Genomic DNA, 15,940 nt, shown 5'->3' on the forward strand with positions numbered 1-15,940 from the left:
CAAAAAATATCAACAAAAAATCATTGGATGAATGAGCTTCCTTCTAATGTATGAAAAGTTGGGCATCCTTCTAATGCATTTTTAATGCCCATATACAATTTAAATTAATATATGTACTAAATTGGTTAGTTCGGTTTAACCGAATTTTTCAAATTAAAACCGAAATTGAACCGAATTAACCGATTGTTTAAAATTTCAAAACCGAACTTCCGAATTAGTCGAACCGAATTTTCAAATTAATTCGGTTCAGTCGGTTAATTCGATTTAATCGATATTTTGCGCACCCCTAAATATATGTGTGTGTGTGTGCACGTTAACTCGCTTGTCATAATAAAGCACGAGACCCAAATAATAACTATTTTTTGGTAAAACTTATTTCCTAATTTCAAAATGGTATTTTATGCATTTATTTAGTGTAACAAGTCTGCTTGAATTTTTTTCTATATAAAAAATTAATTTCAACAAATTTAATGTGATATTTAATTTAATTGTAGATTATTAAAATCATGTCAATAACTTTGAAAACAAATTCTGTTCGATACACATTCACGTTTTATATGTGGAACGAGCAACAAAATAAATCTACGGGAATTAAAAGTTGCGTATAATTTTCTACTTTCGGTGCAGAATTGAAGTCTTATCATTCACTCAAATAAAATTCGTGCTGGAAATCATATCCTTACCTCCCTCCACTCATGGAAAATAACGAAATTTTCAGTATATTGGAATTATCATATTTTTTAGTATACCGAAAAGTTCGATACGATATAATAACAATACCAAAATTTTCAGTACAGTATTGGTGTGGATATATAAAAAATTTGATATACCAAAACACCGAAACAATATTTAAAAATTAAAAAAATAATACTTTAGATAATAAATTAATAAATAAAATAATTTAATTAATGTCAAATATTTGATATGAACGGTATATACTCATACCGTACTGAAAACTCGATACAACAAAAATATTTAATATAATCTGGTATGACCTAAAATTTTTGTTATACCACCCTACCTCCACTCTTCATAAAATTTTAAATGAACGGTTGAAAAATGAATATGCCAATAACATAATACTCTTGTAATCTGAAATCAAAATTATATAAAACTCGAGAGCAGGTTTCTTGAGAAACGGTCTCACGAATATTTATTTGTGAGACGGGTCAACTCTATCGATATTCACAATAAAAATTAATATTCTTTGCATAAAAAGTAATACTTTTTCATGAATGACCTAAATAAGATATCTGTCTCACAAATTACAACCTGTGAGACCGTTTCACACAAGTTTTTGCCAAAACTCGGATACTTCTATTATTTGTTTTTTTTAAACAAAAAACACTGCCAGAAGCGGGGGTTAGGCGGACCTCTACCTGTATATATACAACAAAAAGTGCAGAACAAATAAAACCTGACGAGGGGACTAGACTAAGACCTCCGCAAAGGCTATACAATCGTCGCATCGTACCAAAATAAAGACATGCTACAATAGAGAGCCCAAAATACGGCAAAAAACACGCAAAGATCAACGGGATACCCCAGAATATATCAGCAAAAACATATCAACCCGAATCAGGTAGTCGCCCATAAGGTAATCCCGCCTGACTCTTCTGAGTCCTGTAAAACTTGCGCTTCTGAGAGTGCGTGCGACCTGGTAATGACAAAGATTGACAGACAGAAGTAGGAGGAAGAACCAACATACTTAATTTTTTTAAGGAAGAGCCAACATACTTAATTTTTTAAAATAAAAAACTGAATTAATGAAATTAAAATTTTTAATTAATTAATTAATTTTATTTATGATTTTACTGTAATGACACTGCTGGTGCCTTTAAATTAAACGAAAACTAAGACCAAAAAGATGAGGAATATTAGAAGTCTGAAATATAGAGGTATTTTGGTAATTAAATTTTCGAGAAGGGAATTACGAATGGAAATTAGAATTCAAACGTGTTTAACACGCACATAATCCCCCGATGGTTTAGATAATATAGTTGGTTAGTAGTCATCGTCAAGCTTCACATTTAATTGGCCTAACTATTTTCTTCATTTAGCCTACAAAGCTAGATGCGTGTAAATATTTGAAAAGTTACCGTCAAATAAATTGCTAAAAAATAAATATTTATTAATATTAATGTATTAACCACTACATTAAATATTTCAAAGCAAACATGAAATAAAGGTGTAACTAAATATGAATTCTTTTCAATTTCTTTTTTAAAATTTAAATTTGAATTTGATGTAATTTTAAAATATAAATATATTTAATTGACAACATTAGTTATGTCATTTCATTTAATTTTGATTATAATTTTGAGTTTTGTGTTACTTTTATATATTAGTTCTCGCTACTTTCTATTATATTAAATAATATATATATATATATATATATAATATATCATCGTGAATTTTGGTACATTGATTGTCCGTAAACTATTATTATTATTACGTATTTTAAAAAGTACTTTAATATAAATATTTTTTGACAACTTTATCATTTTATATATTAGTTGCAACCACACGTCTTACGTGTGTAACTTAATATGCAAATATTATGTGTTGTGTATATATAATATAAAATTTATTTTATTTTAATATAATGTTTTTTTATTTTTTTGCAGTTTATAATTTTGTGTGTGTTTGTTTTTTTTATTTACGGTTAAGCATACCAAGAAACTACTGAGACTCCCTTACATAATAATAGTAATATATCATATGAACTTGAAAAAAATGAGAGCACAAATGATAATCTGAATATGATAATATTTTAATATTTTAAAGCGTATGTTGGTTTTTGTAGACTTTCAGTATGATAAGCTAGAATGTGTGAATTATTTTGTAACTTCACAAAAGGTCAGTATATGTGAGTGTATCAAGAAGCTTTTTTATAAATAATTTTCAACGTTATAATGAGAATGATTTTTTTTTTTCCGTTATGAGTACATGAATCCAATAATTGATTTGTTATTTGATTTTGTACCCAAAATGACATTGATCAATAAATGATTTATACGGTTCGTTTAATGACTTCAAATAATGTGTACTGTTGTACAGATCGACTAAAATAAATAAAGATATCTTCTGATAGATAATACAAACTAAAACAGATGTTACTAGTGTAGTCTGACATATTATAGTAAAAGACTATCTTTCTGACTATTGTTAATGGTTTTATATCACTTCATTAATAGTTTGGTCTAATGGTATTTCTATTTAAAGGTGTGTTACGATTTTTTTTTATGATGAATGTTGTTGTTGGTTTTCCTTAAGCAAAATATTGCTTCTGGTTTCCTGTCATACTTAAGAGTTTATTTAAGCAACACTTCACCATAATAAAAGGTATCTTTATCAAATTTTATGAGATAAATTTCCGACTTAATCGATCTGATTTATGAAATATATTATTCTATATGTTAAGATTATTATTTTTCACTGCAAAAAATATAATTTTTTAGTAGTTATATATAGAAAAAATATCATGTTATATATAATAATTTGAGTCAAAAATATTGTTTTTTATATAAAAAAAATATTACCTTTCACTATATATCTGGACCGAGTGAATCCGTTTCACGAATATAAATTATGAGATCGTTGCTCATAAAACCAACTAAAAATCTCGAAAAGAACCATTATACACATTTAATCATCTAATCTAATATAATTAAAAAAACTAAAAGCACAAACCCGTGAACTTTGAAATATGAAAAAAACAATACTGAAAAAATATAGGTTCAATTAATTTTTTAATTATTTAACAGGGAAAATACGATCACATTTACACACACATTTTACGTAGATAAAATTATATTTTTATTTAAATTAAATATATCTGCACACATCGGTAGACAGCTATCATTCTATCACTAGCATATCATTAAAATCGAAATTTTTATGATTAGCTCTTCCAGCACATACCAATTTTTTTACGCACCATAATTCTATCCCAAGTTTTTTTATTTTTATTAAAAATATATAATANGTGTGTGTGTGTGTGTGTGTGTGTGTGTGTGTGTGTGTGTGTGTGTGTGTGTGTGTGTGTGTGTATATATAGTTTTTGAGCATAAATTTTAAGAGATTAAAAAAAATAACCTTTGTTTAATTAATGTCACTTATATATATTACTATATGGTACCGTTTGGTTCATGGCATGAGATATATAGTATGGAGATAAGTAATATTTTGTAATAATAAAATAAATAGAAAATGATAGTTAATATAGTGTCTGATTTAATTGATTTGATTGATTAAATTTGAGATAATATGATATTACCATTTTGTCATTGTTAAAAATATTAATAATATTATTTATTAAGGGTAATATGGTAATTTTATATTATTGATTTGATTGATGTGAGATAAATTATTACGAATTTGATTGATGTGAAATAAATAATTAATAATTTGATTGATCGAGATAAATAATATTTGTACAGAACAAATGATATGATAGGATTATTTATATATTTAGAAGTACTTTAACCAAAGAGCACCTATATATATTATATATCATGCCCTGGAATGCTGCGACGGCCGCTTGCTTATAAATAATAAACATCCTCTGTCTGTCTTCTCTCGTATCTCAAAACAATAAAATATTTCAAACCTTGTTGGGGCGCAGACACATCGGGGAAAAGAAAGAGCTACTTCATATTTTTTATTTACCAGGTGTTTCTTTCTTCTTCTTTTTTTAAAAAAATTTATTCTCGCTTGTATCTTTTTCCGCGTTTTGGTTTCCTGATTGGTTGAAAACTAGATACGGGTTGTGTTGTTTTGAGATTGTTAACGTGCCTCGCTTTTTTCGAATTTAACGTCTGTTTTTACCCGAGAAAAAAGGTATTCTGATATTGAGGAGAAAAGGGATTTGATTTTTTTCTACGTTCCAAGTGTTGAGATCGGAGATTTTCATATAGGCCTTGAGAGTTTGGATCTAGATTTTTAATGGGTCTGCAGTTTCTTTCCGCGTTCTCTGTTCATGAGGAATACATGTTCTTTCTTCTTTTCTTTCCGCGTTCTCTGTTCATGAGGAATACACGTAAGGTGCAGTGTAAAAGTTTCTGATATTTTTCTACAGTGACTAGATCGTTATTGTTACCGGTAAAGAGAAAAAAATTGTGATCTGCACTTAACTGATGCATTGAATTTGTTATTGCGGTCCTTTGAATTTTTATTTGCACCAGTACGTCTCTGTCAGATTTAGATTTTCACAATATAGAAAGCGTTTGATAAAGATGACCTCCCCTACAAAGTGTTGTGTTTCTTTTTCAAATGTCATTTTTTTAAATAAAAAATGTGTTTCTTTAAAAAAATGTGTAGTTTTTTTAAAAGGTGTTTTGTTATAAAACTGATGTATGGATGCAGAATTTTTGTAAAACCATATTTAAATAAGCTAAAATCGAAAAGGCAGCAAACATGTAATCTCGGGCTTCTCTCTTTTCTTTTTTGTCGAACATATAAACCGATTCTGATTTTTTTAAAGAGAAGCATTAAATAAAGGTCAAGATATTGTATTGGGACTTCTTTGTATAGATACTACTTGTATTGTACGTTCCATTTTTTGGGGATCAGGCGGGCCTACTGGCTACTCCTTCCCCCCTTATGTGTCACAGCCACATGATTGCCAGCAAAAATATTCAGGTTTCCATGTGCTTTGGGGTTATGTATTCTTGGGCACCAAAGGTGTTTGCTAATGTTGCTTATTCGAATAATACTAATAACAACGTAATAATGGTAGTTTGAGCCCTTTGTGTAGTATTTGACCACGACTGGATGCTTTGGATTTGAACCACATAATTTTTCGTTTTGTAATTTATTTTCATTCTGTTTTTATAATATAGTCATAAAAACAAGAAAATCATGTCATCCCAAACAAATGGAATCAGAAGGCAGGAGCTGCATACTCTAAGACACTTTTAGTGGTAGGTAATTTAGGAAGCCAGCATAGTAAGACGAAGTTATCATTTGACACCCTTATTTATTCTGCTACCACCAACTTTCTTTAATAGGAATGAAGATTGGGCATTTGGGATGATAACCAAATTATTGTCAATTAGTGAGTGTGTCCTGATGCTGACCACGGCATAAAAAGTATGGAACTTTTGGGCGTAACTTTTTGTAACTAGATTTCTTCGGTTAGTGGTATTGAAATATATCCTCCTTTCAGGTTTCCAACGGTCGTGTTCGAGGGCGTAATTAATAGTTTCTTGACAAATATTTGCATCTTTCTGCTGGTTGGATATTCCCATAAGTCGGCAACACATATTTTAGAATGATTGAAAATACTGTATGTGTCTGATTTGATTATTTTTCTACGAATATCCTTTTTCTTTATGCTTTATTCTTTTCAGAAGCCCGCTATTTTGTTTGGGTGTACATTGAAGACCTGTGTAAATTGTTGGACTTGTTCTAATTGCAGTAAGAATTTCTACAAAAACCTTGATATGTTTGTGGTATCACAGTTTCTTGGTGGTTTACCATGAGTTTGCTGTCTCAATACCTTGTGTTTTAAGCTGCTTGACTGATGACCTCCACTAGTAGTCGTATTTAAGGTTTAACAATTGTATTTTCACGACCATTTCAAGTTTTGTACAGTTGCATTCAAAGATATATTTTTCCTTGCAGACTTGCATAATCATACGTTCACATTAAATGATAACTCAACGAGTGCTATTTATACCAAAAACTCGTTGAGGTTAATGCAAAAACAATTTGTCTGATAGGCTTGAGCTTCTTGCAGGTCGTTGAACAATGGGTGCTGGAGGTCGGATGTCTACCGCTCCTCAGGGCAAGAAGACAAAATCGGGTATCCTCGAACGAGCACCATACTCGAAGCCTCCGTTCACACTCGGTGAGGTAAAGAAAGCCATCCCGCCCCATTGTTTCCAGCGATCTGTTCTCCGTTCTTTTTCCTATGTCATTTATGACCTTGCAATTGCCGCTTTCTTCTACTATGTCGCAACCAATTACTTCCAAGATCTCCCCTATCATCTCTTATACGTCACATGGCCGCTTTATTGGATATGCCAAGGCTGTATACTAACCGGTGTTTGGGTCATAGCTCATGAATGTGGCCACCATGCTTTCAGTGACTACCAATGGCTTGATGACACCGTAGGCCTAATCTTACATTCTTCTCTTCTTGTCCCATACTTTTCTTGGAAGTACAGTCATCGTCGGCACCATTCAAACACCGGTTCCCTTGATCGTGATGAAGTGTTTGTGCCCAAAGTCAAGTCAAGTCTAAGAGGGTCTGCCAAGTATTTGAACAACCCACCAGGCAGAGTACTCACACTCATTATCCAGCTTACAGTCGGTTGGCCTTTGTACTTGCTATTCAACGTTTCAGGAAGACCCTATGACCAATTTGCATGCCACTACGACCCGAATAGTCCTATCTACTCAGACAGGGAACGGGTTCAAATCCTTGTTTCTGATGCAGGTGTTCTTGCTGTCACGTGCGGGCTTTTGCGCCTAACAGCAGCTAAAGGATTTTTGTGGGTATTCCGTGTTTATGGTGCCCCGTTACTTGTGGTTAACGGGTTCCTAGTTTTGATCACATATTTGCAGCACACTCATCCTGCGCTCCCTCATTATGATTCTTCCGAATGGGATTGGCTCCGGGGAGCTTTAGCCACAATGGACAGAGATTATGGTATTCTGAACAATGTGTTCCACAACATAACCGATACTCATGTAGCACACCATTTATTCTCAACGATGCCGCATTATCATGCTATGGAGGCTACAAAAGCTATCAAGCCAATACTAGATAATTACTATCAATTTGACGGGACTCCAATTTTTAAGGCAATGTGGAGAGAAGCAAAGGAATGCATTTATGTCGAGTCAGATGAAGGCGACATGAACAAAGGCGTGTACTGGTACAAAAACAAGTTATAGGCTTCGATGGAGCTAGTACTGCCCGGAAGAATGGAACAAGGGAATTTCTGGGCGGTGAACGTAGATTTTGGTTTCATTGCAGATTTAATGTAGACTGTTGTGTTTGAAATACTTTCCAAAACCTCTCCACATATCAATCGAATAAGAATTTATTAACGGCATTGTTGGTCATTGAAGAATTTACAGTACGAGTCGGTGTTTCGAAAACTAGCTATCCTTCATTTTTGGCCTTCATTTACCGGCATTCTAAGCATCGATCTTTTAAGTTGTTGGACAGTAGTAACAGCAGACAATAGTTCAATCAACTTAACACACTCGTGTTATGTTTTCTTTTCAACATTGCATGTTTGGCCTACTGTGATCTCTGAAATGCGACAGGGACGAACGTAAGAAAATATGATAAAAATAGTCAATGAGTCAGATTTTTAGAGAACATCGATCAACAGACAATTGTATTAAGTGCAAAAAGATCATGGTTTCTCTAACAATTACAAACTTGTACATGCCCAAACACGCAAATGAGTCATTGAGACGATGAAAAGATCTATAGAAGAATCGAGAATGACGTTAAATTTATCGTATATTTATGTTTTTAAAAATGACTTGAAAACAGTGGAAGTGCACATTAGTTTATGGTTCCCCTTAAAAAAAACATTAGTTTATTCATCATTTGCTCATAGAGATTGATGAAGTGGAAAAATTTTTCATTTATTCGTCATTTTTAACATGGACATTAAAACATTTGAATCAAATAAAAGATATTACCATTTGTTTAAAGGGACTAAGGGAGTCTAGATGTATTCCTTCAACTCTCGTACTCGGTTATCGGTTTGACAACCACAGATGGACCAGGATCTAATCTTGTGAGGACCTCAGGAACTCCAGCAGTACTCCTAGCAATCTGCATTCATTCACACCAGCCAGCTGAGATGCACCACCATAGAGGCATAGATGTATCAGTTAGAGATGTGAGCAAACAACGAGAACCTACCATTATCTCATCATCAAGATAAGATATCAAGAACAGCCTCTGAAACGTCCTACCTGCAGATTGAAAACACGTTCAAGGAAGAAATAGGGGAAAAGGATGCTGAAATTCTAATATGCAATACTTGCTGTTCAAGATTTTGTTCGAAATATTGAAGCCAAAGTAAACTCATTTAGGCAAGAAAAGGTGCTACACTTGGGGAAAAATTGCATCTATGGGGCTCTTACAGGACAAGGGAGAACCGTGACTAAGATAGATGAATATACGTATAATTCAGATTGCAACAACAAAAACACAAATCCATATTTTCTCAACAGAAATCCTCTCCATTTACTACATTATGTTATTGGAGTATAACCAAGATATCTCAAATTTCTTTTTCTTTTTATAAAAAGCGAAATGTGGGTGGTTCTCTAGTAGTGTTACACCGAGGACGCTCACACTTGGACCTCTCTGTTATTTCTTCTGTTGCAAACAAATCAATGAGCGTAAGAGTCCCTGTAGCACCAAATGGGGTGTGCAATCAACCTTAAAGATCATGATTAACCTCCACAAATACAAACAATCGTGCACTCCAAGCTTTTTGTGGTTCCACAAGTTGAGGATTAGAAAGCAGCAGCACTGTTGTATAGACTTCAATTTAAATCTCGTCTGGCAAAAGGCCAACTTATATCAAACTACATGAAGAGGATTCAAGGAAAAGGGCTGCCAGAAGAGACAATGAAAATTATACTTGCACAAAGCATTGTTATCAAAGTTTTATGTTCAGAAATATTCAGGTACGTGCATGGGGATGTTAGCTGCCTCTACTTTTTTATACTCAAAAACACTTGATGATACTAATATAAACCAACTTCTAGTGGAATGAGCAAACTTTAATTATTAATTGCAGGGAAGAAAACGAATAAAATGCTCACCAAGAGGGACCTTGAAAGTTGAAACCACTCATGGCTGCATCCCTAATTGAAACAGGAAGCTGTTGCACCGTGCTATTGGCCTGATCAAAAGCACCTTTTAGCTGTTGAGGGATTGATTCTTCTCTAATTTTGGGGGACTCGAATATCCCTTCAATGTATTCCTCGCTCATTCGAAGTGGTCCCTCAACAGATAATTTGCTGTTGAGAATGAAGTTACTTTCTACCTGCACTTTGACTAGGGATACTTGTAATGCGCACACAAAAAATAAATCGACTTTGAACGAGTAAGAAAGGACCAAACCATTTTGGATGGAGGAAGTTTAGTACCGAATTCAAGAAATTCAAATTTGCCGTAATTTTTGCATATCCATCCTTAATCCTCACATCCGATCTACACAAATTTCCCAATGCCGCCGGAAACCTCCTGTGAAGCAATTATTTGAATCAGCACCAAATGACAACCAAAAAAGTAATTTTTCTGTTTAAACAGAAACAAAACATGAGATAAATTGAAACTAACTCGAATACAATTTGAGCAGCAAGGAGCCCAGGGCTTCCTGATATAAACCATTCGAATTTCCATTGACCTTCTAAATAAGGAGACCTGAATAGCTGAAAGCAGAAAATGAACACCTAGTCGAAAATCCAATCCTAGAGTAGAAGTGATAGAATAAACAACTTACGTTGTAGGTCGGGGAGCTGGATTCAACCCCTCGAGGCCAACTATTCTTTCATTTACATCAATCCGTTGCATATCTGATATTTTCCCAGTGACCAATGCCTCAAACCCCCCAGCATCTCTGAACTGAAGGTGCATTCAATCGGCAGTAAAGAAGATTCAGTGATTAATTATACACATGCATTTAATTCCATATGACATGAGCTACAAGCTTTCACAGTTTCACTACACCTAGACTTGTATTCAAAAATTACATCTAATAAAAGTGGAAACACTAATAACATTAAAGAACAAATCTTTGGAGCAAATAAGAGCAACAAAAAAACGCAATCTCTTTCAAAGAGCTCATGATTGAAAGCAAATTCCGTCCTTACCTCTTTCAACATTAAAAAAATCCGAATATATTGAAAACAAATACCTTGAAGCAGATTGCAGCAAATAAATAACCAGTGAAGACAAATGATTTTCAAACCGTTAAAAAAAACTTACAGCGAGAAGCAGAGATTCTTTAGCGGCGAGCCTCTCCATTTCTTTAGCATAAGCAGCCGAAGGTCCTTGCGATGTCTGCGAAACCACAGCTCTGCACTTTCTGCTAGTCCTCCTTTTCCCATTTCGAAGTTTCAAACAACTCCCATAATTCTTGTTTTCAAGAAATGAAAGGGGAACAGAGAATTGGAGAGGTAGAGAAGAGGACTTTTTGGGTGGGAGCGAGAGTTCTTGACAAATATTCAATGATTTACAGAAGAAAATTATTATTTTACTTTTGAAATTATATTTCAAGAAAGAAGTATCATATGGATATGAGCAGTGTATGAATTTTTTGAAAGATTGCTAATATATGAATACGTACATGCAAATATATTTTTTGATACAAACTAGGTATATATTATGATTGTATATGTCTTCACAGGATTTATGCATACACGATATTTTAATTGATTTTGACTTAGATATAATTTGATTCATGATCAAGAAGGGCTTCGTGGACATCTTCTAACTCGAAGATTGGGAATGCACAACTCAAATAAAACATATGGATTGAACTGAATAGAGTCCGTTGTAACTTATATTTTTATATGAGTCAAAAGCTTAAGTTCATATGAGTTCAAGTTCCTTTAAATTCACAAGAAACTATAAATATAAAAAAATCGTCAGACTTGGCTAATCGATCATAATCTATTGGGGGTTTCAATTACAAATTCATATAACAATGCGTAGTTTTGAAAAATAAATAAAAACTTATTTTATTGATTTTAGCTCATTTTTATGCATCCAAAATTAATTAATTATTATCAATAACATAAACTTTTGAAAACAAGGGTTCGATTCCTCCGTAATGCAAATGCAAATAAATAATAATAATTAAATATTACCGACGATTCCCATCAAACATGTTGTGCCCAGGTAATGGGCTACCTCCCGGCCTCTGGTTCATGCACGTCGTTTAACTGGACCGGATCAACATGTCAAAACGAGAACCCCGGTGGGGGCGTAATGGCCACGTGTCAGTACCGCGGTCTCTGAGCTGGAAACGATCACATTCTCTTCTCTGCCCCCCACATGAACAAAAGTTGAAAAGGGCTAAAATAAATAAATGTGCAACAAATTTTTTTTTAAAAAAAAGAAATAGGTTTTCCGCTTTTTGCGGTGAGACAAATTTGCCCATCTCTGTTTATTGTTTGGAGCTCACTCTCCATGGGGACATCTTTGGGGTTTGGAAAATCTTTTATACTTGTAAGTCTTAACCAACGTGTAAATCATTGGTTGACGTTGTAATTTGACGTGGAAGTGTCCAATCTCACCCCTCACCCCTATATATTAGAGAGGGGCAGATCAGGGAACGAATTCAAAAGTGAGGGGCAAAATTGTCTACACGGCAAAAAAGAAATCGAAAGCCAGACAGCTATATCCACCTCCAAAGTGAAGCTGTCATGGGGGGCCCACACCAAAAAAAATCAACGGTCCTGATCTTCTTTAGATCCTTTCAGCTGAATTTCATCTGGGGTCGAGTTTCATTTGCCCTTTTTAAACTAGAGAGCGGGCGTCTCTTACAAAAGAAGCGCAGACTGCTTATTAGAGAGGGTGAGAGGATTTTTCAATCAATTCCATCACACCAGCAAGAAAAATAGAGAGCCATTTTCAGCAAGGTTCGATCTTTGCCCCTGAATCTCACTTTTCTCATTGAAAGTTCGAAAATTTCCGTCACTTTGGTGGAAAGTTTTGAATCTTGATCAGTTGTCTGTCTTTTACCATCTTTATTATCTCGATCTGTTCGGAGATTGCTTTTGTGTTTGGATTTTGTTATGAGATACATATGCTTATGCTACATTAGATTCTTGATGCATGGATATGCTGATGAGAGTTTCATGTTGACAGAGTGTTGAAATTTTGACGACCATTTATCATGGTCCGATCAATCCATATCATATTTTGTCCTCGAATACCTCATGTTTCCATGTTCTTTTATTTGTCCATCCTATTTATTCTCCACTTGCAGTGTTGCATCGGAACATAAATGACACTATGTTGGCATTTTCAATTAATATTCTGAAAATGACCGAATGCTCTGATGCAATCTCATTCAACAAGAAGTTTTCTTGATCAAAATTTTCTTTTCCTCATCATATTGGCCATTGATCCTAACTTTATGTGCTTTAAACTCCATTTTATGTTTTTTATGTTCACGAAATTTCCGTGTACGTACCTGGAAAATGAATGAACGAATAAATGGAAGATTGAGTTTTTTTTACGGCTGTGTAGGTTAAAAGATGGCAGAAGGTGAGGATATTCAGCCTCTTGTCTGTGACAATGGGACAGGAATGGTCAAGGTAAGATTCCGGTGTTTCCATTTGTATTTATGACTAAACTTCATTGTCCAATGACTATCACGGAATCAGTAAAATCTTGTGTTAGTTTGACGTGCTATGATAATGAATCAGATCTGACATTAAAAAATTTCTGATAAAAATTTAATATATGATTATCTAGATTTTCCCATTGATATGAAGCTGTCATGATCTTGAACGATCAGGCTGGTTGTTATTTTGGAAATGAGCTGATTGCTTTTGTTGATCTCGAATGGCAGGCTGGATTTGCTGGAGATGATGCTCCAAGAGCTGTTTTTCCGAGCATCGTGGGTCGCCCTCGTCACACTGGTGTAATGGTTGGCATGGGTCAGAAAGATGCTTATGTGGGTGATGAGGCTCAATCCAAGAGAGGTATTTTGACACTCAAGTACCCGATCGAGCACGGAATTGTCAGTAATTGGGATGACATGGAGAAGATATGGCATCATACCTTCTACAATGAACTTCGTGTTGCTCCAGAAGAGCATCCGATTCTCTTGACCGAAGCTCCTCTTAACCCCAAGGCCAATCGTGAGAAAATGACACAAATCATGTTTGAGACATTCAACACCCCTGCCATGTACGTAGCCATTCAGGCAGTTCTCTCACTCTATGCCAGTGGTCGCACAACTGGTGAGGAAAATGCTAATCGAAAATTTTCTATTGTTTAATAATGTGTCTGTCTCTCTAGTCCTTATCTAACTAGAAACGATAATATGCTATTATTGTTGAATGTTGCTTAAGATTACTCTCAAGTCACTATATTACAACCTATGTTCCATGTTGATAGGGATTGTTCTTGATTCCGGTGATGGTGTCAGCCACACTGTCCCCATCTACGAAGGCTATGCACTTCCTCATGCAATCCTGCGTCTCGATCTGGCTGGGCGCGACCTCACAGACAGCCTAATGAAAATACTGACCGAGAGAGGCTACTCTTTCACTACAACAGCAGAGCGGGAAATCGTGAGGGATATAAAAGAAAAGCTAGCTTACATCGCTCTAGATTATGAACAAGAGTTAGAAACCGCAAAAACAAGCTCCTCTGTGGAGAAGAACTATGAACTTCCTGATGGACAAGTGATCACTATTGGCGCTGAGCGTTTCCGTTGCCCTGAGGTCCTCTTCCAGCCATCAATGATTGGAATGGAAGCTGCTGGAATTCACGAGACAACTTATAATTCGATCATGAAATGCGACGTCGATATCAGGAAGGATCTCTATGGCAACATTGTACTGAGTGGCGGTTCGACTATGTTCCCAGGTATTGCTGACAGGATGAGCAAGGAGATTACGGCATTGGCTCCAAGTAGCATGAAGATTAAGGTGGTGGCTCCACCTGAAAGGAAGTATAGTGTCTGGATCGGAGGTTCGATTTTGGCTTCTCTCAGTACATTCCAACAGGTAAACAGTGTACATTAAATTCGTTTTACATTCTTATGTAGTCACCAAAAAAGAACCCCCTGTCTGAGGGATCTGTGTGTTTCTATTGCAGATGTGGATAGCCAAGGCAGAGTACGACGAATCAGGCCCTTCCATTGTTCACAGAAAATGCTTCTAAGTAAAATTGTGCTGCCGCTGTTGTTTCTTATATGAATCTCTTATTAATTTCTTTTTATTCTTTAACTTGCTCTTTAAAATTTTAGGATATGATTTGAATTTTACCAATATGATTCTTGCAAAAAGTTTTCGTTGTTTCAAGATTGATATTGAATTGTAGTAGAGTTGGGATTTGAAATGAATGGCACCATGCTTCTCTCTTTGTTTCTTGGTTCATCCGGCATTCTTATTATAATATCATTGGTCGTTGGATTATGTCACTTGTAACACAGTTCCGCGTGTAACAAACTCATAACTGTTGTCAATATTCTATTAGTCATATTTGGATTATGTCACTTGTAACACAGTTGCGCGTGTATTTGTATTATTTTATATATGAATGAATTCAAATAAAAAATATGTCTTATAAAATTGATAAATGATACATAGTCTTACAATAGTTCTCATGTCATATTTGTACATAAATACGTGTAAAGTTTTCTTCGAATTAATAAGTGAATTTCATTTCTTCTATTCTTGAATTCTCATCAACCACCCTGTAAAAAAATAAAAACTAAATATAAAACTCCTACCATCAAATACGTACCAACTACACGCTCTCTCCAAAATGGTCCAAATTCAAATTTTTTTTTTTAATGTCCAAACTCAACAACTCTGTCGTTTGCTTCGTTGTAATCAGTAGTCGTGCTGATATCTGCAGTGAATTCAGTCCCTAAACCATACAGCGGAGTTGAGCATTTTGCTGCGATTCCTCATTTCTGCCGATCGCCCAAATGAGCGAATTTTCGCGTTTCCCACGTACAAATGGTCGAAGCTCATCCTTTAACTACCAGAGACTCGACTCCGCCGTCGATTCCCCGGGATCGTACATCGGATATTTCAATTTCGGGGAAGATACAGATCGTCGATTTATTTTCTCCGGGCAGCCTTCGTTTCATCAGAACGCTTCCTTGGACCCTCGCACTCCTAAGCACTTGCTTTCTAGGAATGTTTAAGGTTTTAGTTTTACGAGGCGCAAATCCTTTTACTTGACAAGTAACCAGTT

At 34.7% G+C, this 15,940-nt stretch overlaps 3 protein-coding genes across 6 annotated transcripts; 2 read left to right on the plus strand and 1 right to left on the minus strand.

Moving 5' to 3' along the window:
- Positions 1-141: 141 nt before the first annotated feature.
- Positions 142-15,036, plus strand: LOC140969801 (actin-97). Its single transcript, XM_073431261.1, has 6 exons — positions 142-153; positions 12,590-12,636; positions 13,250-13,317; positions 13,575-13,968; positions 14,126-14,739; positions 14,831-15,036. The coding sequence occupies exons 3-6, from the start codon at positions 13,258-13,260 to the stop codon at positions 14,894-14,896; spliced, it is 1,134 nt and encodes a 377-aa protein (XP_073287362.1). The 5' UTR covers positions 142-153; positions 12,590-12,636; positions 13,250-13,257; the 3' UTR covers positions 14,897-15,036.
- LOC140969803 (delta(12)-fatty-acid desaturase FAD2-like) lies at positions 4,531-8,061 on the plus strand. 2 transcript variants are annotated; one of them, XM_073431273.1, is made up of 3 exons: positions 4,572-4,674; positions 6,170-6,236; positions 6,743-8,061. In XM_073431273.1, the coding sequence occupies exon 3, from the start codon at positions 6,754-6,756 to the stop codon at positions 7,903-7,905; it is 1,152 nt and encodes a 383-aa protein (XP_073287374.1). In that variant the 5' UTR covers positions 4,572-4,674; positions 6,170-6,236; positions 6,743-6,753; the 3' UTR covers positions 7,906-8,061. The 2 variants fall into 2 exon arrangements, with proteins under 2 accessions (XP_073287373.1, XP_073287374.1); XM_073431272.1 differs by lacking the exon at positions 6,170-6,236 and having other exon boundaries at positions 4,531-4,674.
- LOC140969805 (probable plastid-lipid-associated protein 13, chloroplastic) lies at positions 8,084-11,200 on the minus strand. 3 transcript variants are annotated; one of them, XM_073431274.1, is made up of 8 exons: positions 10,979-11,193; positions 10,494-10,615; positions 10,331-10,414; positions 10,138-10,234; positions 9,811-10,034; positions 8,897-8,945; positions 8,671-8,806; positions 8,084-8,269 (listed from the first exon to the last, which is right to left on the minus strand). In XM_073431274.1, exons 1-7 carry the CDS (start codon positions 11,015-11,017, stop codon positions 8,711-8,713), a joined length of 711 nt encoding a protein of 236 aa, XP_073287375.1. In that variant the 5' UTR covers positions 11,018-11,193; the 3' UTR covers positions 8,084-8,269; positions 8,671-8,710. The 3 variants fall into 3 exon arrangements, 2 of the variants coding, with proteins under 2 accessions (XP_073287375.1, XP_073287376.1); XR_012174013.1 differs by having other exon boundaries at positions 8,234-8,269; positions 8,897-8,949; XM_073431275.1 differs by lacking the exon at positions 8,084-8,269 and having other exon boundaries at positions 8,468-8,806; positions 10,979-11,200.
- Positions 15,037-15,940: the final 904 nt, after the last annotated feature.

Source organism: Primulina huaijiensis, unplaced genomic scaffold (genome assembly GCF_012295235.1).
Source record: "Primulina huaijiensis isolate GDHJ02 unplaced genomic scaffold, ASM1229523v2 scaffold42781, whole genome shotgun sequence".
In the NCBI taxonomy this organism is placed as follows: Eukaryota; Viridiplantae; Streptophyta; class Magnoliopsida; order Lamiales; family Gesneriaceae; genus Primulina; species Primulina huaijiensis.